At 34.8% G+C, this 23,207-nt stretch overlaps 1 protein-coding gene across 4 annotated transcripts; it reads left to right on the forward strand.

Annotated features, from left to right (window-relative positions):
- The first annotated feature begins 2,291 nt into the window (after window positions 1-2,291).
- Window positions 2,292-23,207, forward strand: LOC149560520 (uncharacterized). Of its 4 annotated transcripts, none has more exons than XM_089824710.1 (2): window positions 2,292-2,424; window positions 20,860-23,207. In XM_089824710.1, the coding sequence occupies exon 2, from the start codon at window positions 21,080-21,082 to the stop codon at window positions 22,904-22,906; it is 1,827 nt and encodes a 608-aa protein (XP_089680836.1). In that variant the 5' UTR covers window positions 2,292-2,424; window positions 20,860-21,079; the 3' UTR covers window positions 22,907-23,207. The 4 variants fall into 4 exon arrangements, with proteins under 4 accessions (XP_089680836.1, XP_089680838.1, XP_089680839.1 ...); XM_089824712.1 differs by having other exon boundaries at window positions 2,292-2,348; XM_089824713.1 differs by lacking the exon at window positions 2,292-2,424 and adding an exon at window positions 11,545-12,480.

The following is a 23,207-nucleotide window of genomic DNA, read 5'->3' on the forward strand; positions in this document are numbered from 1 at the left end:
GAATGTTTATTTTGCTATTACTTGACCTTTACAATGACATGAACTACAATAATATGCGAAAGAGAAATGTAAACTTGCATGGTACACATCATGCAAGATAAAAATTCATAGCTTAGAGTTTCATAAGTGTATTTGAATAAAACATTATGAAAAAATGGTTACTTGAATCATTAATTTTTCCATGTAGCTTCTTTGAGGAATATTACTACTTTTATGGAAGTTTACATGAAAGCCTACTCACTGAAATATATTTAACCCTACAAAGAATCATGGAAGTATAAATCCAAAAGACAATTGTTTTCGTTTTCAGTTAGTGCATATTACAATCCAAAAAATATACTTCAGACTAGAAACTAATAACAAATTTCTTATATATCATAACATATGTGAGACTCATTTCTGAAAACAGAATATAGATGCTTATTCTTGTCATGGAACAATTATACAAGACATCCACTATACAATTCAATTTTATGAATTCGTGCAATGTTGGGTTGAGGATATATTGAGCCCTCAATTGCTACCACTTGGAACGTCTCCTCAATTTCCAACATAATTTTATCTACAAAAATTAAAGACTCCTAGAAAAAAGAAGTTGAGCCAATGGAAAATCATAAATATTGTTCTTGAAAAATTATTTTAACAAAAGTAGTTCAGCCACTATAGTATATAACAAATGTTTAACTCCTTTCACCATTTCCCAAGCATGAACTATTAGATAAAAATAGACTTGAAAACTATAGTCTCTGCTTATAGATAGGCGGACTAATAATATAAAATAAAACTCTAATAATACTAGCATAGTATTTATATAATTGTATCAATATTCTCTTATATAATACTATTAGACATTATTTATAAATTTAAAATAAGAATAAATATCTATTAAATATAAAGTATTTATAAAAAAAAAAATTAATTATAATTATTATTATCTTTATTGTATAAAATAATAATATATTACAAAAATAAAAAACATAGTATTTATTATACTAAATTCTATATAAATTTGTAGTTGGTAATATCGAATTTTTATTAAAAAAACACTAAATTCAATAGGCAAATCAAAGATACGATCGCGATCAAAGGCGAAACAATTAGAAAGATCGCTTTACTTTCTTGAAATCAACAATCTCTATACATTCCTTCTCATCTCTTAGTGAGTGAACAATTTGACTGATTAACAACCAAGACAGCTAAAATATAATCAATTATTAGTACATGTGTGACCGGCTATTAGTAGATGTGGTATCATTTTATACAACTTTTTACAAGCAATAATTTGAAGGGATCTATAACGATGTAAAATCATTCGAATATGGGCAGCTACTTGACCGTCTCCAATAATAACCAAACAAAATAACAAGAAACAATTTAAAACATACATCAAACAATTGACTAAAATGGTTAGAATTTATAAAACGTGATATGTAGACACATGAATCTAATCGTGATTCAAAGAAATATATAGCTAGGTCCTCGTAACAAAACAAAACACATTATTACTACAAGTCAAACAAGTTCAAGAGCAAAATGTGGGACTGAATTTGTTTTACTCTAGGCTAGTGGCTAATATTGCAGTGGGGTTACCTATTTTACATGGTCTCCATACTATACTACAAGGTCATTCTCATGTCACCTCTGTATTCTATTCTTCACACTTCCATGTCGACATCCGTCCTTTCTTTCCACTGACCCCTGCTGACGTGTACGGCAGCAAAGCCTCTCCCCTTTGGAATGTTAGTTGGATCTTCAGCTTGGGACCGGTAGTTGCATTTTTTTTATGATTTATATTATTTGATAATTCAGAGACGGTGATTTCACGTACCATTTCAAATCTTTGAATCCTTTGAGATACGATCTTCTAAAATTTCTGAAACACTAAGATTTCCTTGAAATATGTAAGAAAATCTTGCTTCACTTTATTAAGAAAATGAATTAAGAAACCTCGCAGTAATGTAAGCAGTCGATTTGCTTCTGCCAGGCTTTCTAACACAAGAGGGATTGCTCTGCCCTTTACTAGCTTCACACGGACTGTAATGTCAATTGAGAGGTGGTATATGGTGGTCGGCGAGATATATAAATATCGACGATCCCTAATAAAATTGAAGATTTACATGGAAGAAGGAATAATTCTAAACAATGAATCATGTGCTGGGGGTGGTACAGCATAGGGCATGGCCGGTACGAATATGTTGCACTGTAGCCGGTGCGGTGGAGGTATAGGAAATTTCCAAGAAAGTGCGGTGAAAAGTCTAGGATTAAGCACTATCAAAGTAGTGTGCTCAAACAATTGTTCGAAAGATTGAAGCAGCAGCTTTAACATTCGTAACGAAGACCCCGCTTTCGTAGGTTTTCCTAATACTTTTTCAGCTTCCCAGTTATTCTTATCGATAACATTTCCAGTTTGTGCAATATATTCAGGTACGTCAGTGTCATTGTTGCAGCAATGTTTTCTTTGTTGTGGTTTGTTTTTTCATTAGGCTGAGAGATTACTACAATTGTAGTAGTCTTGAGAAGAGCTTGTGTAAACAAAAACTATGTGATATAATTTGATGTCCTTATTGGCTGTTTGTTTATTACACCACTTGTATGTTTAATAAATTCTATATTCTTATGTGTGGGAACTGTAATCAATGCCAATTTGCACGATGAAAGGCGCATGTGCTATAGTTCTTTGTCTGAGATAGGGCTAGCTGTTTTAAATGTAAATTTTCAATGAGTTTTGTAATTGGTGCATGATACGTTTTCAGATTAGATCAACTAGATTTTGACAATTTATGAGCTCAATTGTAAGTTGTTTTTTTGGATTTGATCATTCACAATCTATGAGACCAATTGCTAGCTGTTTTTAGATGAGACCATGTAGAAATTAACCATCACTAAGATCAATCTATGACATCAATTGTAAGCTATTTTCTGGATGTAAGTATTTTTACATAATATTTTATGATCTATCATTAGAATGAATGATAGAGAGCAAATGGATCCTTCAAGGAGTGTGAATGAAAACTTGATGCAAAAATTAGACAATCAAGTCAACAAAAAAAACATACAGTTTTCAGATCTTCTAAAATTTATCTTCTGCTTCTAATACCTTCAGATAAAAAAGAACATTCTATTATGAGTTCTATATTTGTAATCTCCGATCAGATGGTTCTTGGTTTTATGATAAAGAATTCTATAATCAATTTCTCTTGAATGAATATAGATTCAATAATATGTGAACAGTTTATTACTGCGAAGCAATATTTCTTTGTTTTTTTTATTTTCTTCATTATCTTGCAAAATAATCTATCATCCTACACATTTGTGTAGCAATGAATTTCAAGTGATTGATATTATTTCTACCTTTTATGTAACCTGTTCATAAGATTTTTTTGACATGAAATCTAGTAGTTGTTGCCTTTACTAAGTTAGGATGGGGATTGACCAAGATTATTTTTAAGGACTCCTCCACTATTATTTCAATCAATGTTGAATTTCCAAAGTTTTGCCCTGCTTTTACCTACAACAATAAGACAAGGCTAAGTCCAAACAAGAGAAGACGTGCTAACAATGGCATAACTTTTTAAAACCACCAGGAACTGCTGCCTTCAAATTTTCTGACATTAAATACGAAAGATTATTTCGTAGATTAGTAGTTGTTAATGAGTCAGTTATATCAGATTAGATATCCGTTATCTAATTCAGTTTTAGTTAAAAATGTATAAAGCAAACTTCTTGTGGAAATCATTACGCAGATTATTTGTTCTGACTATTTATATTTATTTTTCTATGTTGTCGATGTACAGATCATTAGAACAATTTATTTGTTGTTTATATATGTGTTGGTAAACAGATTTGTCAATTTAGTCTAATGGAATGTGTGGCAGATCGATTTCTCCAATAGTTGGATAGGCCCTTGATATCTGACCTTCCTCTCGGTTTAGAAGGGCAGCTCCCTCATAAGATAATTTTTTTAAATTTTTCAATAAAGATGATTAGAACATAGAATATAAAAAGGAAACCATTGATATCGAATGCACCACACGACTTCAATGTTTCCATAAAATAAATATAAACTGCTAATGAAAATAATCAAAAACTACGCTTGAGAGCTATTACTGACACAATGTTGATTCAATCATTCATGAGCATTTGCAAAATACCATGAAAAACACTCATTACAAAGAAGGAATCAATATTTCAACGTTTCAAATATGTAGAAAAGGAGAATGCAAAGTGTACTTTCTTTATTTCTTGGCACCAAGAACATAAGAAATGACTAAGTACAAGAACAACACTTGTACTCACTTTTCAAAAATTACCTTGTTATCAAAACATAAGTGTTCCCTGTCTCCAAGTCCAAAAAGTCCCTTATTAGATTGAGGTTCCTAAATTTATGGCTATTCTAGAATAACTAACTTTTCAATTTCGTAACTACTCAAAAAGTTAGATTTTGGACTACTCCAAAGATATTTCGTAACCAATTCTAACTTTCAATGCTTAACTACAGTTAGAAAAAGTTAAGACATTGACTAAAACCAAAATTAGTTCTAAAGTTTTTTTACAAAATACATAAATAAAAACCTAAGACAACTTTAAACATATGCACTTCTAACTTTTAACTATGATCACTAATATTTCTTGAGCTTGCTCTTTGATCTGTAGGTGTTGTGAGTAGCTGAGTCAAGTTTGCCTTGTATGCTCTAAATGATTTGATGACCTAAGATAAAACCTTATTTGTAATGATGATTAAACTTTGCATTTTCAACTTGCATAGATCATGTCTCTTTCTGACTTCATCCAACTCTAAGATGCAATATGATAAGTTTTGAATACAAGAGTTCAATGTCGCTGAGAGACTGCTCAATCTTGTCATAATGCTCTCATTTGAACTTTGTTTACTGTCGAGTTCGGTGCTTATTTTTACCTCTATGCATTCCAAACTGGAAGACATGTCTGGATCTTGAGTGTGTTTGCTAATAGGAATACCTTCTACAATCATTAGTATATTCCCCAAGGCTTTCTTTTTTAGTAGCTTGTAGGAGTTTAAGAATTGCTTTCCTTCACCCAATTGTTGATTCATGCTATCATTCTTCCATTCGATATTTTCCAGCCATATGTCAATTTGCTCTTTTTCTCCACCAGTGATTAACTTCAACGATTTGACTATATTGATGTTCATTCCTTTAATCTCTACTAAATTAGCATGAATTTCTCTCCAGAATGTTTGTTGTTCCTTGAGAGTTGTTAACTCTTTTTGAATGTTTTGTTGTATATGATCTACTTTAGCATATGTAACCTTAACCTCCTAAAATAGGCTTGATGCTCATTTTTTCATGATTTTCTTTCACCATCTGACCATAAGTTTGGCATTCTCCTATGTCTTGAATGGTTTCTTCATCAAACATTTTCTTGCGATCTCCTATAATTTCCATAGATAAGCTAGGATCTAGAAAGGAATCACTAACCATCAATTGGACAGTTGAGTTGATTCTTAGCTTGCTTATCTCTCCTTGACTGTTCCATTAGGACAATAGTCAACACTTGAAAATTGTGTTCTCTTCCCTTATGGGTGGTCTGGCCTAGATCCACTTTAGTTATGCTAAAATCAACTTCGTTTGCCTCATTTATGTCTTTCTCTGCAACTGGTTGTGCAATTTCAACAAATAAGTTTCTTGAGGTAGGATTCACTACTAGTGTAGAATCTATTCTAGTCTTCTTCATTTTTGCACCTTTATGCACTAAATTATCTACGACATCCAAGTTTGGTGCTTCTAATTGAATCATCATTTTCTTCTTCCTCTCCAAAATTTTTTGTAACCAAGATGTAGAGGTACTGGTAGATGGGCTGATTACTGAAGGAACCTATAGGACTGTAGATGATAAAACTAAGTTATGTATATTTTCTACAATTGGCACCTCTTGAGTTGCTTCCGCACTTTCAGGAGACAATGAGTGTGTAGGAGATGCTATGGATTGAATCATCTCATCTACAAATGATGGTAAAGTGTTCATCTCGGGAGCTTCATCTATCATCTGTTGAATTAGTTTTAAAGTCTTCTCCATGGGTTTTGATCTCCTCTTCCTGGTGACTACATTGAGTTTACATGTTGAAACTAAATCAACTCCTTTATCTAGATCTTCACCATCATCTCCACCTTGTGTGCTATGTAAAGAGCCCTAGGAGGTAGGGATAGAAGACGAAATGGCTGAAATTGATGTACCTTCCTGAGAATTATTATCCTTCTTTGCATTGCCTCTTCCTTTTGATCTAGTAGCCATGGCTTCTTTAACTTTATTCTTTAACCAATTTTCAGTTCGTTGAATCACAAAGAAGGTCCTTTCCTTGAGGTCTTTCAATTCTGGCAGAGAGTAATTAATAAACGGCAATTCTAACAATTGTATCCACTCTAAGAAGAAAGGATCAATTAAATCAGATCATTCCTCTTTTATGCCTGTCACATCCCATCCCATTTTATAATCAATGATTTGTTGTACTATGAATCTCATCCAGTCCCTTCTCCTCACTTCAAAGTCATTTTCACAATTTTCCCAACAAACTTCCATTGTAGGGAAATGGAGATAATCGGGCCCAAGTGCCAAGTTATTTTTAACATACCCACTACCATCAAATGGGAAGCAACTACGGAAAGAGTGTAAAGTTATGTTTACCATGGATCTCTCAATATTTTGAGCATCCAAAGAAGAAAGACAACTGTAAGGCCCCATGTTGATTGGGAAAGGAATTGATCTTTTGTTCCTGCACTTTTTGTTTACCTAACCAATTTGCTTGCAAACTTTTGAAAGTACCAACCTATCATCTACAAAATGAGGCAACATGAGAGGACAATCTTGAAAACTTCTAATGCAGATGTAGGTGAATCGGGGGTACTGTATGAAGAAGCTACCATAAGTACCGATGAGACTGGTTGCTTCAGGAGAAATTCAAAGTCTTATATCTCCCTATAGCTCCCTAGCTACGAGCATAGAAAAAGCATCATTCACCCTGCGGAAGTGTGCATTGCTTTGTTTTAATTGCAACTGGGGTTAATAATTATAAATTTGCATGGTTAAGCTATACTCCCAATAAGGATTAAGACCAAGCCATGATTTCATACAAGAAATTGCATGCATTAGGTACGAGGACATGTAAAACCCCTTACTCACATTGAATTTGGTTAATTGGTGATGAAGGGTATTGCTAATCATTTCTCCCCAATCTATAAATTGTTTTCTAGTGCTGATGGTATTAATGTACAAAAATATCTAATCCTAAAAATCTTCAACCATTTGATTTCCCACCACTCTATTGAGAAGAATTATCATATCAAAAATGTCTTGATTAAAGATATTTCTGCGTAACACTCTTGGCAACTATGACTATCCTCGTCTAGGTTGATCTAGCCAACTCCTAGCAATGGCATTCAGACATGTTTTCTTATTCTAATGGAAGTATCCTTGGGCACCTTCTTTAGATATTTCTATGAATTCTTCTCTTACTGAGAATCTGAATGTGATGGAGATAGACACTGGATGTAGCCTCGCTGCAATATTACCTCCTGAGTTCTTGATGTCTCTGAAACTCTAATCATACACCTTGATAAATTCCAAAACTACTTCTACACATTTAACTGCAAGTGGGTGCCCTCCGACATGGGTTAGACTACTTTCTAATGTTCATTGTGTTACAGGTGATTTATCTTCTTTGCTCATCGCCTTCCAAAAGTCTGTGATTTCCATATGTCTCATCTTTGTATCTAGTACCTCAAAAAGCATGTGTTGACATATCAGTCAAGTTTGTTATTAGTGACACACACTTATTTAGAATCATTACAGCTATCAAGCTCATTGAATAGTTTACAGTGTTTGCCATGTAATTCAGTAGCCATCGAGCTTTACAGTTGCTACCGAGTCCTTTGGACCAATTCTAGTGGTTACTGAGCAAATTTAGTTAGTGTGAAGTTCAGTGTATACCAAGTTTATCAATGGTTACTGAGTTCGTATTTCATGTAATGTGAAGCTAGTGGTTACTAAGCATTGAAGTGTCTACTGAGTACTCAGTTCATGTGATGCAAAGACAGTGTTAACTGAGCTACTTCATGGTAACCAAGTGATTTGACATTTGCTGAGTTGCACAATATCTACCAAGTCACCAATGCAGATCGAGTTCAAGGCTACTTGAAAGTGATCAGTATGGATCGAGCTTCTATGTCTACCAAGAGCATGATGATGCCAAGCAGTGATAGTGGATGTCGAGTATCAAAACCTCACTGAGTTAGTCTTTAGAACCTGAGTATCTTCATGTGGGCCAACTTTGTAATATTTGTGTTAACTTGTGTCATGGCCGACTTTATAATTTTTTAATTTAGATTGGTATATATATATGTAATGTATTGTATCATTTCAAATGTATGTATATGAAAGAGATAAGTTTATTTCCATATAGTTTTGTGGTGGAAACTAGATGTTTTTCACCAACTAAAAAGTTATCTTTAAAAAATAGGAAAATATATCATTTTTTGTTTGAGATAATTATTAAAAATTATAATCTTAAACTTCATCCATTTCTACACATTTCATTAGTTTACTTCATTTTCAAATTCTAAATAGTAATATCAACTTTATGTCATTGCACGTGAACAGTTATAATTTTGCTAGCCTTTTCTTTTATAAAAGGATGACATAGGTTTGTGCTTTTACCCATCCATGAACCATAAGAATTGACTAAGCATACATTTTTAACATAGAAGGAACTGTTATAAAGGTCCGAGCTGTAAAGATCAAGTTATAAATCTTTATTTTTTATGCATTCCACCAGTAAAAATTTGATTTTTAAGGTACCAATTTCGTACAGGACTCTTCATCAGCCAAAGATTACCATCTCACAATAGAATCAACCTGAGTGTTGTGTGAATTGACTAAATAGAATTTACAAATCATATCCTCAAAGGTGAGTAATTGAGATTTATAAAAGAAAAGGGCTATACAATTGTGAAATCATGACATCATGATTGGTGGTGTGCCTGCTTTTCTCTATCATTGTTTGGTCTTTTCTTTTTAAGATTTGAAGAACAATAACCAAAGAAAAATTTAGAAATACAAAATAATATACTTAAAACATAAAGAATAACTCTGTACAGAGAAGATAGAGAATGCTCTGTTTTTAGGAGAGAATGCTAGATTTTTTTATTATCCTATCTTCATGGAAGAAATTACACCTTTTTATTAGTATTGAACAACCCATGCAAACACTATAGTGTTTTCAATGTTTGACTGAAAACACTAAGAGATAACCTCCTAAAAGGACTCAAAATTCTAATTAACTGAGCAAGAGCATGCGTTATTTTCCAAAGGACTAGCTCTAATAATAACTCAGCTATTGTTTATTACTAATGACCTATTGAAAAACCTATCTAGCAAGCTTGCGCGAGCATCCATAATCGATGGCTGCATGACCCACAAACTGGTGGAAATTATTTATTATATCGAAACTTAAGATCGGCCTGATTGATTTTCCTGATCAGAAAGTTACTCAAATCGTGACAGTTATGATGATGAAGTTTCCAATTAATACTGAAGTTGCATGGCATCTTTCGGCTTGGTGAACAATAACATTAATATTCAAGGAAGATGCAAAGTAGTGGAGAATAGAAGTAACCATTTGATATTGTTAAATGTTCAAGAATTGTCTTTTAAGTTTTGGTAAACGATTTGACAGATTAGCTCAGTAATGTTTGGATCCCCCAAGCATCGATAGTGTGGCTCAATGGGAGGTGTTGATGAGATACAAGAATTTCACACTTGAACCTACAACTGAATGGACATCAAAAATTGCTAGAGCTCATGGTTAGAGCATCCCAAGGGAATAATGAGATTTCCTAGGTTTGATCCAAGTTGAAAGATGTGGTTTTGATTAAGTCTGAGGACTTTATAAAATTGAAACAAAAGACAATAGTAAATTTGAAGATTTAATATGTTGATGAGTTTTTGTGGTCAATAGAAATCACTTGTATGTAAAGTTTGTGATCGGCTATAAACCCCATCATGAATGTAAAAATTTATGGTATCATTTTTAGAATTGCATTAGAAAGGGGTAGACCATGCTATAGCATCTGTAGTCTAAATTAAGAGAGTGGTGGGAGGAGTTAATTTATCTTGTTCAGAAATCATGTAGTAGTTAAATTGAACTATTAGATCAGTTAATCTGAAGTTTTCCATCCACACAGGTGGTTAATATTGAAGGCCTCCTACAAAATATATTCTCCCTCATGCATGTCTAGACCTATCTAGATAAGACTTGCCTATGTGTTGAATGACCGATAATATGCATTCATTTACATTGAGGGAATTGTCTGCGTATGTAACAGTTAGTAGTTGTTAGGTAAAGTCTGATTAATATTGAGTCCTCTATATAAAGAGGAAATGTATTGTAATTTTTTGAGTAAAGAAATGGAATAAGATTCTCCTTTCTTTCTGCTACAGCAGTTTTGTATTTTATTATGTTTATTCGTTATTAATATTCTTTCAAATTGTGTCACACTTTAGTGTGACAATTTAAACTAAATGACCATTACATTGTTAATTTTAAACTTTCTCGTTGTCACAAATTCTTGAGTCTAAAGTTGTGATTCCAGAGTGCAATGTTTTTGGTGAATTGACCTCTACTGGAACCATAATTCTTTTTCCTTTTTGTGAGAGATTAGATGATTTCAACACATCAGAGTTTTTGTGAAATAGACACATACTCTTATTGGATTCTTGTGTTTCCCGCAAGGAATGGATTTCTATGCCTGAGTGTGATGTCTTCAATATTATTAAATAATAATTTTTGGTTATGTGGTCAACAATCAATATTTTTATCTCTCAGCCAACTCTTTATTTTATTTTTGTTGTAACTTGTAGGTCTGTCGGCATTTTTGGAATCCCTTAGGAAGCTTCCCCGAAGCCCTTTCTAAGGCCTTCTTGTAGGTTGTTTGAGGCATGTGATTAGGATTATTTTCTTGTATGTGAATTTCTATTGGTGTTCTATGTTATTTGTCATTTTGGAAGTGAAAGATCTTCCCTATTTAGTTTTTACAATTTTAGTGGGATTCAACCCCACCCTATTTTGTCCTCTATACTAATTGTTTGAATCTGGCAAGTTTGAGTGTCTTTGTCTGCGATATAATATTGAGAATTGTCTACAATTTACTACATCTCTGTATGTGGCCTACTTTTGTTATCTGATGTGCATTAACTGATTCATAGATCTCTTCAATTGGTTAAATCTCTCATCAATATCTTCCTTCCCCGTGGCCTTCTCCTCCCTATCCGTCACCTTCGAATTCCCATCATACGGCCTCATGTTTGGTGCGAAATCAGGTTCCCTCCATGCACGGCCTCAGATGTGGCCTTGGCTACCTCCAACGTGACTCCCTCGAGTGGTTTCCTTTAGGTGTTTTTCCTTGGGTGGTTTCCTTTGACCACTTTCCATCAGGTTGTCTCCCTCAGGTACATTCACTCAAGTAGTTTCCCTCATTCCCTCAGGTGGTTTCTCTTGGGCACTTTTCCCTCGGCTGATTTCCATCAGGCAGGTGTGTTTCATCGGGAACGTTACACTAAGAGGAGAAAATCGGTATGCTCAAAGTTTAGTGATTAAAGTGTTACCATATCTGATAAGCTTCACAAGCATCAATGAAGGTGAAAGCTTTGATGAGTGTTTTGAAAAATATCGCTAAGATAAACCTAAACAAAACTGATTCATTCGCTACATCCATATTCATTTTCGAACTGCCACAATGATAATCTCTAATTACAACCAAGAGCAGATCCAGATCTGTTTTCATTCATCAGAATCCTTTCACGCAAATACAAGCTCTGAAATTAAGATAAGAATTTTAGTGATTTGTCTAAACATGAGAGGAACCTAGACCATCTGATGGTTGTCAACACTCTTCCAAATCTCTACTCCCGTCATCCCCACTTCCATCCGCTTCCTAGATTCATAACTGTATTCATTTAATAATCCTTAAGGGGGTAACTGACCCGATTCCTTTTTCCCTCTCCCATGACCATGAAACAATGATTCATATCCAACTAATTATGTCCTTAATTAAAGAAATAAGGCTATAAGGCTACTTAATTTAATCATCTTCAGTAACAAAAATCTATTGTATTGTTATTGATGCCAACTTGAGTAATCTTGTCTTGGCTACCTGGTAGTTGAAATCTCTGTAAAGTCAGGAGTCAACAAGCCAATCACAAGACAAGGGAGAATTATGATGTCCGTCTATCTCCAAATTTACCATAAACTGGGGGCTTACTTTTGGCCCAAAAAATACGAGAGATTGATTTGGGGGTGTTTGATGGGATACTAATAGACACAGGGCTTCATGAATCAACCGTGGTAGCCATTGCAAGACCTTCAGGGCACACCACTACTGGACTTCTTCTCTCCGTCAATAAAGGCACACAATGGGCCTTCGAGGATCGTCAATGTAGTGGTTATTTGAGGTACATTCCACCGCAGTTTGGCATGATTTTGCACACAATTGGTACCAGCCCATAAAATGTGCTATAAGCTCTTACTGTAGTTAGAAGCGTGAATCACTTTCTTTTTCTCTTAAAGTATGTTTCCGTCAGGGTTTCTTTTATAGAGCTTTAATTGTAAGCATTCTTTTCTAGAGCTTTAATTGTAAGCATCTTCCCTCTCTGGAGTATCAAGTATAATTCATCTCATGCTAATAGGTAATAGGTAATTTGTTTGGCATTCTTGTAAGTTTGGTTTCGGTCTTGTGTGGGCTTGGAGCAACAGGGAATGGAAGGCTACACAATCGCACCTTGATCATGTTCTTCACCTAGAGTTAGTGACAATTTAACTAGTAAACTGTATCCCGATGAACTTTAAACTACCCAAGTCGTAACTCTTACAGGTTCATAATAACAGGAACAGAAGCTTCCACTACAATAATAGCAGTCTTGTGAAATTTTCTCCTTCTGTTTGAAACTGAAATTTCATGATGAGATGATCCCATCTGTAACATATAAAATAGAAACAGTTGTCTGTGAACATTAATATACATATCATTCCATAAGTAGGGCTGAAGAAAGTTTCAATGTAAAAGGTATTGCTCATGGAACAGACTCTCCTCTCAGAGAATGAACTCAAAGGATGATCGCTTTCTTTTGAGGGTGTTATATCTACTATCACAAAAGCTTAGACCAGAACATTTTTGACTGTGTATATATAATTAACAGACTTTATTAAATTACTGATTAGATTATTATTAAACTTTTTAATCTATTTTCAATGCTAGTTAGATGAAAGTGCTGATTTCCCTTGCTTATTGGATTTTCTTTTATGTTCCATGTTGTATTTTAGAATTCCCCTTGAATTCTCCTCCGAGATATTGATCTCATGATTTATAACTCGTTGTTGATTCATGTTGATTACCAACTCTGGTTACTTTTGGAAATTCCTAGAAACTATACACTTGCACCCTGCCCGAGTCAAGCGCTAGTTAATATTAATAATATTATTTACAGTTTATACCAAGTATGAAAGAAGCAGCAAGATAATCTTACAATAAATTAGTTGTTCCTGAAGATTGATGCTGAGATCTTCACTTCAAACTCCAGCTCTACTGCTCCATTTCCACCATTCTATAAATAATTTTTAGAATACTTCAGTTTAGGAGTAGTTTAAACAAGAAGCATGCTGTACATATGGCATGCATTAGATGATATTTTTGGATGCATTTTTGTCTAGTCTTAGTTACTTCTTCTCTCATCCTTAATCATAGGCATGGAATAATGCTAAAACTACTGTCAGAACTCCTGATCTATATTTTGATCTATGTGTTAGGGATTAGTTTTAACAATTTTTATTTGAATAAATGTATTGGCTGAACAGAAATTTTTAGATGGAATAATATATCAGTTTTTTTTTCTCTGCAGTAAAATAGAGCCTTCCTTGTTTTGAATATTATCATTTTTTTTTAATTGTGTTGCTACTGTTGTTTGAATCCTACATTTGGTATTAGAGCTGAAGGTGTTTGGAAGACATCAGCATGACAAACAATTTGCAAATCCTAGAGTTTGATGGAGTTGATTACCAATATTGGTCAATCAAGATGAAGACTTTTTTGATTGGGAAAGATTTTTGGGAGATCGTTGAATCTGGATATGAAGAGCCTGCAGATTGGAATACTCTCCAACCTAATGACAGGACATTGAAGAAAGAAGCTGAGAAGAAGAATGCAATGGCATTGTTTCACATTCAGATGGCTCTTGATAAGAGCTTGTTTCCTCGAATTGTTGATGCACAGACAACAAAAGAGGCTTAGAAGACTCTAAAAGATGCTTACCATGGCAATGATCAGATCAAGGTTGTGAAGCTACAAACCTTGAAAAGAGAATATGAGAACTTGAAGATGAAGGAGACAGAGAGTGTGGGAGATTTCTGTGTGAGAGTGAAAGATGTGACTCATAAAATGGCCACTTTGGGTGAATCTATTGCTCAAGAGAAAATAATACAAAAGGTATTGAGATCTCTAACCCCAAGATGGAATATTGTAGTAATTGCCATAGAAGAAAGCAAAAATTTAGCTACCATGGAGTATGATGAATTGGTTGGATCTCTTATATCACATGAGGATAGAATAAGGGACACATCTATCAGTGTTAATGAGAAGGCTTTTGCTTCCCAATTGCAAATTTCAAAGAACGATGGTACTAGCAGCAGTAGTAACAACAACAAAGGCTCGAGAAGGGGCCAAAATCAGAATTTTTCAAAAGGATCTAGAGGAAGAGGAGGTGCTCAAGGAGGCAGAGGTAGAGGCAGATTTGATAAAAGGAACATCCAATGCTATCATTGCAATAAGTATGGACATTTTGAGAGAGAGTGTAGACTGAAATCAGTTAACAATAGTGCAAATTATGCCCAACAAGATGAGGATCCTTCCTCGGGTAATTTATTTTTGTGTTACGGGAAAGGTGAAAGTACTATGAATGATGTTTGGTATTTGGATTCTGGATGCTCTAACCATATGTCTGGCAACAGAGAAATATTTTCAAAGCTTAATGATAGTTACAGATCCAATATTACCCTTGGTAATAACAATAATGTGGATGTTGCAGCCAAAGGAGCCATGGATGTTCAGACAAAGGAAGGTATGAAAAGTGTTCAAGATATTTATTATACTCCCAAGTTAAAGCATAATTTATTGAGTGTTGGGCAGCTATGTGAGAAAAATTATAGAGTGGTATTTGAGAACATGCACTGTACTATCTATGATAAGAATAAAAAAAATAAAGTGATTACAGTTGTTCCTATGACAAAGAATAGGATGTTTCCTTTGAAGTTTGGTCAAAATGATAATCAACTTGTCAATATGGCTTATGAGGATAAAAGTTGGTTGTGGCATCTCAGGTATGACCATTTAAATTTCAATAGTTTGAAGAATCTAACATCAAATGCATTAGTTCTTGGATTGCCTAAGGTTGAAGAGCATAAAAAGATTTGTGAAGGGTGTGCAAAAGGGAAACATTCAAGGGAATCATTTCCAAAAGGCAATGCATGGCGGGCCCAATACCCACTTCAACTTATTCATTTAGATATTTGTGGTCCAATGCAAACACAAAGTTTGGGTAAGTCGTCATATTTCATTACTTTTATTGATGATTACTCATGCTTGTGTTGGGTATATTTTTTGAAGACTAAAGATGAAGCCTTTGATACATTCAAGAAGTTTAAAGCTCGTGTAGAGAATGAGAAAGGGAACACAATAAGATGTTTGAGAACAGATCGAGGAGGAGAATTTTGCTCAAACAATTTTTAGAATTTTTGTGAGATGAATGGTATCAAAAGACAACTCACAACTGCATACACACCCCAACAAAATGGAGTGGCTGAAAGGAAGAATCGTACTGTGGTAGAAATGGCAAGGAGCATGTTACAAACCAAGGGTTTGAACAATTCTTATTGGGCTGATTCAGTTGCTACAGCCGTATATATTTTCAACAGGAGTCCTACAAGTGCCCTACACAAGATGACTCCATATGAAGCATGGTATGAGAAAAAACCCAATGTAAATCATTTTAAAGTTTTTGGTTGTTTGGCTTATGTTCACATCCCTAATCAGAATAGGCAAAAGCTAGATGCTAAAAGTGAATCATGTATTTTTATGGGCTATAGTGAGGAAAGCAAAGCTTATAGATTATTCAATCCTATTACTAATAAGATTATTGTTTCAAGAGATGTGATTTTTGATGAAGGGGGAGTTTATGGTCATTAAAAACAACATGTTGGAAAGCCAAAATCAGTTTTGGATGATTATGATATTGCTGATAATGATAATGAGCAGCCAGCTAATGGTTCTATTTCAAGATCACCAAGCACACCAAAAAACCCCTCACCAATACCAAGAGCAAGTCCATCCTCTAGTCCTCCAAGGAAGGTAAGAAGATTGAGTGATATTTATGAGAGGTGTCAAAATCAAGCACATGAAGAAGATCCAATAGGTGAGAGTAAATTTTGCATTACTTGCTAAAGCTGATTTTGAGCCATCATGTTTTGAAGATGCATGTGCTAATGAGGTTTGGATGCAAGCAATGAATGAAAAGATGGATTCCATTGATAGGAATGAAACATGGGAGCTTGTAGATCTTCCACATAAGAAGAAGAAGATTGGCTCAAAATGGGTCTATAAGACCAAGTATAATAGTGATGGGAGTGTTGAAAGACACAAGGCAAGATTGGTTGCTAAAGGTTTCACTCAAAAGTATGGCATTGATTATGAAGAAACTTTTGCACCAGTAGCAAGACAAGAAACTATTAGGATGCTAATCTCTCTTGCAGCTCAAAAGAAATAGAGTATTCATCATATGGATGTGAAAAGTGCTTTCTTGAATGGGTACTTAGAAGAAGAGGTATATGTAGGACAACCACAAGGTTTTGAGATTCAAGGCAAAGAAGATTATGTCTACAAGTTAAAGAAGGATTTGTATGGCCTCAAGCAAGCACCACGTGCATAGTATGCAAGAATTGATGGATATTTTCAGCAGAATGGCTTTCAAAGAAGTAAGAGTGAACCTACCCTTTACTACAAACAAGAGGGTAATGATATTCTCATTGTGAGTTTGTATGTTGATGATTTGTTATATATGGGTAGTAGTTCAAAGATGAAAGATGAATTTAAAGTTGCTATGATGAATGAGTTTGAGATGAAAGATTTAGGTCTCATGAAGTACTTTCTTGGCATGGAAGTTTATCAAGGTAAAGATGAAATTTTTATTTGTCAAAAAAAGTATGCAAAAGATATGTTGAAAAAATTTGATATGGCTGATTGTAAACCTCTTTCCACTCCAATTGCTCATGGAGTTACATTATGTAGAGATGATGGTGCTAAAATTGTTGATGAGACATTATACAGAAGCATTGTGGGGAGTTTGATGTTTTTAACTCACACAAGGCCTGATATTGCTTATTCAGTTTCATTGGTTTCAAGGTATATGACAAATCCATCAGAGGAACATATGAAGGCAGCCAAGAGAATTTTGAGGTATGTGAAAAGCACGGTAGATTTTGGCATTCACTATTCTTCTAATAAGTTTGAGCTTGTTGGCTTTGGTGATTTAGATTGGGGAGGTTGTTTGGATGACCGAAAATCTACATTTGGTAATTGTTCTTCTTTGGGTTCCGGTTTAATTACATGGAGTTCAAAGAAGCAAAGTATGGTTGCTCTCTCTTCTACAGAAGCGGAATATGTTGCGGTAACTTCAGCTGGCACACAAGCTTTATGGCTTAGAAAGCTTTTTGAAGAAATTGGAGAGATACAGGTTCAGCCTACTGTGATTTTTTGTGACAACATAAGTGCCATTAAATTGGCCAAGAATCCGGTTCATCACAGCAGGACCAAACACTTTGATCTTAAACAACATTTTATTAGAGATTTGGTATAAAATAAAGCGGTTGAGTTGAAGTACATCAGCACAAAGGAGCAAATTCCAGACATCTTCACAAAGACAGTTACAAAAGATCAGTTTTTGGTACTCAAAGATCAAATTGTGAGTCCTCTCAGCATCAAGGGGGAGTATGAAGATTGATGCTAAGATCTTCACTTCAAACTCCAGCTCCACTGCTCCATTTCCACCATTCTATAAATAATTTTTAGAATACTTCAGTTGAGGAGTAGTTTAAACAAGAAGCATGTTGTACATATGGCATGCATTAGATGATATTTTTGGATGCATTTTTGTCTAGTCTTAGTTACTTCTTCTCTCATCCTTAATCATAGGCATGGAATAATGCTAAAACTACTGTCAGAACTCCTGATCTATATTTTGATCTATGTGTTAGAGATTAGTTTTAACAATTTTTATTTGAATAAATGTATCGGCTGAACAACAATTTGTAGATGGAATAATATATCAGTTTTTTTTTCTCTGCAGTAAAACAGAGCCTTCCTTGTTTTGAATATTATCATTTTTTTTTTATTGTGTTGCTGCTGTTGTTTGAATCCTACAGTTCCCAATTGACAAGTTGCTGCAATTGGGAATCAAGGCAGTTACTCTTACAATAAATTAATACCCTGCCAATATTGTCAGCTGCAAAATCATATTGTAAACTCAGATACGACAAAAATTAAAATTACAGACACTAACATATAAACAATAAACAATAATAGTCAATAAACAATAACAATTCAATTATATACTATATTAGATTTATATATTTTGGTTATTAAACTGGAAACGTCTGCGCAAGACAACTTTTTAAAACTTAATAATTAAATTTAAATTTACAGTAGGGTCCTGTTTAGATTTTCAATATTCAAAGCAAATGGCCGAGTTGGTGGAGATCCGTTGGTTAGAAGTGCAGGTGGAGGTATAGGAGATTTCCAAGAAAGTGCGGTGAAAAGTCTAGCATTAGGCATTATCAAAGTAGTGTTCTCAAACAATTGTGGAAAGACTGAAGCAGCAACTTTAACAGTTCCTAAGGAAGACCCCGCTTTCGTAGGTTTTCCTTATAATATTTCAGCTTCCCACTTATTCTCATCGATAACATTTCCAGTTTGTGCAATATATTCAGGTACGTCATTGTCATTGTCGCAGACTCGCAGTAATATTTTCTTTGTTGTGGTTTAAGTTTTCATTAAGCTGAGAGATTTGTACAATTGTACTAGTCTTGAGAAGAGCTTGTGTAAACAAAATGTATGTGATATAATTTGATGTCCTTATTGGCTGTTTGTTTATTACACCACTTGTATGTTTAATAAATTCTATATTCTTATGTGTGGGAACTGTAATCAATGCCAATTTGCATGATGATAGGCCCTTGTGCTATAGTTCTTTGGCTGAGATAGGGCTAGCTGTTTTAAGTGTAGATTTTCAATGAGTTTTGTAATTGGTATATGATACGTTTTCTGATTAGATCAACTAGATTTTGACAATTTATGAGCTCAATTGTAAGTTGTTTTTTTTGGATTTCATCATTCACAATCTATAAGACCAATTGCAAGCTGTTTTCAGATGAGATCATGTAGAAATTAACAATCACTAAGATCAATCTATGACATCAATTGTAAGCTATTTTCTGAATGTAAGTATTTTTACATAATATTTTATGATCTATCATTAGAATGAATGATAGAGAGCAAATGGATCCTTCAAGGAGTGTGATTGAAAACTTGAAGTCAACAAAAAAACATACAGTTTCTAGATCTTCTAAAATTTATCTTTTGTTTCTAATACCTTGAGATAAAAAAAAAAATTCTATAGTGAGTTCTATATGTAGAAAATAGAGGCCAAGGTGAAATTCAAATGTAATATATATTTGATGAATAGTCCTTATCTATTAATAAAAATATACTAAGATTACAATTCACTAAAAAAGAGCGAAGGGATACAAGATCACCCCGCGAATTTGTTGTATTTAGATGTTTATAGATCTTGAATATTGGGTGGGATTGAGTAGTTTATTGACAATCTACAAGAAGTGGCATAATTTGTGTTTAACTAGATCTATGTGAGTAAAGGAGAAGTGCTGCTCTCAAATAATCTCACATCTTGAATTCTAACAAGTTCTCCAAGTTAATTCCTTAACCAAGTCACTTCTAACAGGACAAGCATGATTCTATTAGGCTTGAAAACAACATCCTTTAATATTGTGGCTCATTAATTTGAGCTCTAAATCCTTTCACAAGGTTACTCCAAATAGGGCTAGAAACAAATCCCTTAAGCAGAGGACTCTAAATAGGATTTTCTCTTAATCAACCATTATTGTAAGCTCCAAACAAGGCTAGGCCTTTATCTAGACATACATCATAAAAGTGCAAATATTGTGAGTACTATGTCCCACTGTGGTTTTTCCTTCCAACCAAGGGTTTTCACATGAATTATGGTGGTGTTCTTGTGTTGTATTTTGTGGATGTTTTTTCTTGTTTCATTGTTCATTGTGTCGAAAGTTTAATTTATATACATGTGTTTGAATGATTAATGAATAGATCTGATTTAGATTCTATTACTGGTAAAAAATTGAATCTCATAGATTATTGGTTCAAACCCACCTTCCGTCCGTCCCTCACCACCTCCCCCTCGGTAGTCTTAGAACTTGTAATACTTACACTATCATACTACAAATAAAAAATATATCATACGATGTTAATGTAAATAATCGTTTCTTGAAATCACTTCTCCAAATACTTAAAAAAATATTTACATGTTTTCAAATGATAGATATACTTGTATGAGGTTCAGTGAGTCAATAGTATTGGTATGCATTGACATAAGCTGATATTTCATATATTACATTACAAAATCATGTTGAATTGTTTCTATAGTTCTTATCTTTTTGAAGATCTAATTCTTCTAATATATCTGCTTATGTTTCAGGTGTCTTAAAAGAAAGGGAAGATTGAAACACAACAACAATAGGGAGACAATCTCTTAAATTTTCTACGGGATACATCCTTTGCACCTCCTGAAGTTCATTGCTATTGTTGGCGAACAACAGTTTTGAGATTTTGTTGTTGAGTGTAATAAAATTTAGGAGCAGTCGCCCAAGATTTCATTATCTGCCACATCAAGTCCTCTACCGTGTTTGTCGTCCGATATGGGTTTGGATAAACCTAGCACCGTCCTTCCTCTGGAAATTGTTCGCTCGATATGTGAGCGCAAAACTGACCTTAGTAATTACACCGTCCTTCCTTTGGCGCAAGGGAAGGAGATTGTTCTCCATGCTCAGATGTCCTTAGAAAATGGAATCTCTCTCTCTCTGCGGCCGGAACCAAAGGACAATGGGCAACCTGTGATCCTTGAAAACTTAGGAACGTATCGTATTGGAGAAGATATGCACGAGATCCTGCATTCCTTATTCTCAAGGTTATGCATTTATACGTTTCTGGGAGTTACACAGGAAAATATTAATGCAGTCTTGAAGGGTTTGAAGCCCGAAAAGGAGGAGGAGGAAAATAAGTTGCTGAGTTTGAATTTCAAACAAAAAAAGATTGGAAAATCCTCATTCGAGACAGCCTTTAACATTCTCTTCATTGCTGTATGTTATTCCTGTCTCATCAAGCAAGATAATGGAAACAGATATCTGAAAGATAAAATGAAGGAATTAGCTTCCGAAATGCTAGAAAAAATTGGAAAAACAGCTGCACAAAGTCTGATAAAGTCTCTGGCATATAAGCGCAACCAAATTCACTCACAATACGAAACCCTTAAGATGGATGGGTTAGCAATTTCATACAGCTCTGTCATCTCTAAGTCAATCAGTTGTTACTGCACTCGCTTGGAAATGGATGCAAAGCTTGCTTTTGGGGTTGCGGACAAAAATAACCTCCAAAAAAAATTGAATCATAACCTGTTTCATTGCGAGCTTGGCTTCGACAGTGTTGTCAAGAATAATGGAGATCACATTGAAGTTAAGCACACAATCAGGTTTCTGCACTATAAACCCATACAACTGAAATCATCTACCAATAGTAATGAGCGGTATTTTCCAGCAAAGATCAGCATAAAAATTTGGCCAGAGGGTGATTTTAAGTTGATTAACCTCTTAATGGGCGAGTCAACATCCGACCCTAGTGTAACAGTTACCAGCACCACATGTAGGGAGAGTGGCCTGCAAGCACAGTTGGCAACAACGGGGGCGAGCTTGACTTTGGTAACGAAGTGTAATTGTTCAACTGCCCATACCTTGACGAGGACATGTTGGAAACGTAAGCTTGACATAGAAGGTCCAGGAGTAGGAAGGCAGGACTGGATTCTAGAAGACAAGTTTTCTGGAGTCTCTGCGTTTGATTACAAGCCATGCTGCAGAAAAGCACCTGCGTACAAAACTTTGGCAGGACTGGCCCGGTCGAATGGACCCTTCACTGAAAGTGGAGGAATTATTTTTGAAGGAGAAGAGAGGTGCGGGCCGCCAATGACGTGGGAGTTAACGAGGCCACCCTTGAAGTGGGCCGCGGAGGTCGAGATTGGGGTGGCCTATTATGGCCCTCAATACATGGAGGTCAGGAGTAAAAAGTTCAGTGGCATTTCCTTGGTGCAGCCCATTGAAGATTCAATTCAACAAGCAACCTTACAGCCGCTTGTTAACAATTCACCTCTAAAACGAACCCCAGTACAACATGTTGGTCGGACGGTTCCACATCCAAATCAACAGCAGGTGCCGCGCGTTAAAATTTCACATCCGCAGCATCGTCGAGTTACGTCAGCTCCACATACAACTGAACAGCAGGTGCCGCAACGAACCCCAGTACAACATGTTAGTCGGACGGCTCCACGTCCAAATCAACAGCAGGTGCCGCCCGTTAAAAATTCACGTCCACAGCGTGCTCCAGATACGTCAGCTTCACATCCAACTGAACAGCAGATGCTGCTAGGAGCGCTGCTTATTTTCATTCTAATTTGGGTCTTAAATAAAATTTTATAGAAATAGGATGTATATACTTAAGACTGGGAACTTTTCGTACAATTTTCTACTAGTTTGTCTTCAATCTTGAATATTAGCTTGAGCAATGAATGCCCTAAGACAAGGCAGGAAGTGCTGGTACAAGGCATTAGCAATGACCACAATATTATTGTAGTATTTAGCTCAATGAACCTTCTCCCATAGAAGTGGGAATTGATCTTTTATTATTTCAGTTTTAGATGATAGTTAATTACAACAATTAGAATGTATTTACCTAGTAAGACAATTAATTTGCCTAATAAGACAATTAAATTTATTTCAA

Source organism: Cupressus sempervirens, chromosome 4 (genome assembly GCF_028749045.1).
Source record: "Cupressus sempervirens isolate cs-2001-9-10 chromosome 4, ASM2874904v1, whole genome shotgun sequence".
Lineage (NCBI taxonomy): Eukaryota > Viridiplantae > Streptophyta > Pinopsida > Cupressales > Cupressaceae > Cupressus > Cupressus sempervirens.

Excerpts from the sequence above, each read along its gene's own strand:
- LOC149560520 (XM_089824710.1), top strand. The coding sequence starts at position 21,080 with ATGGGTTTGGATAAACCTAGCACCGTCCTTCCTCTGGAAATTGTTCGC.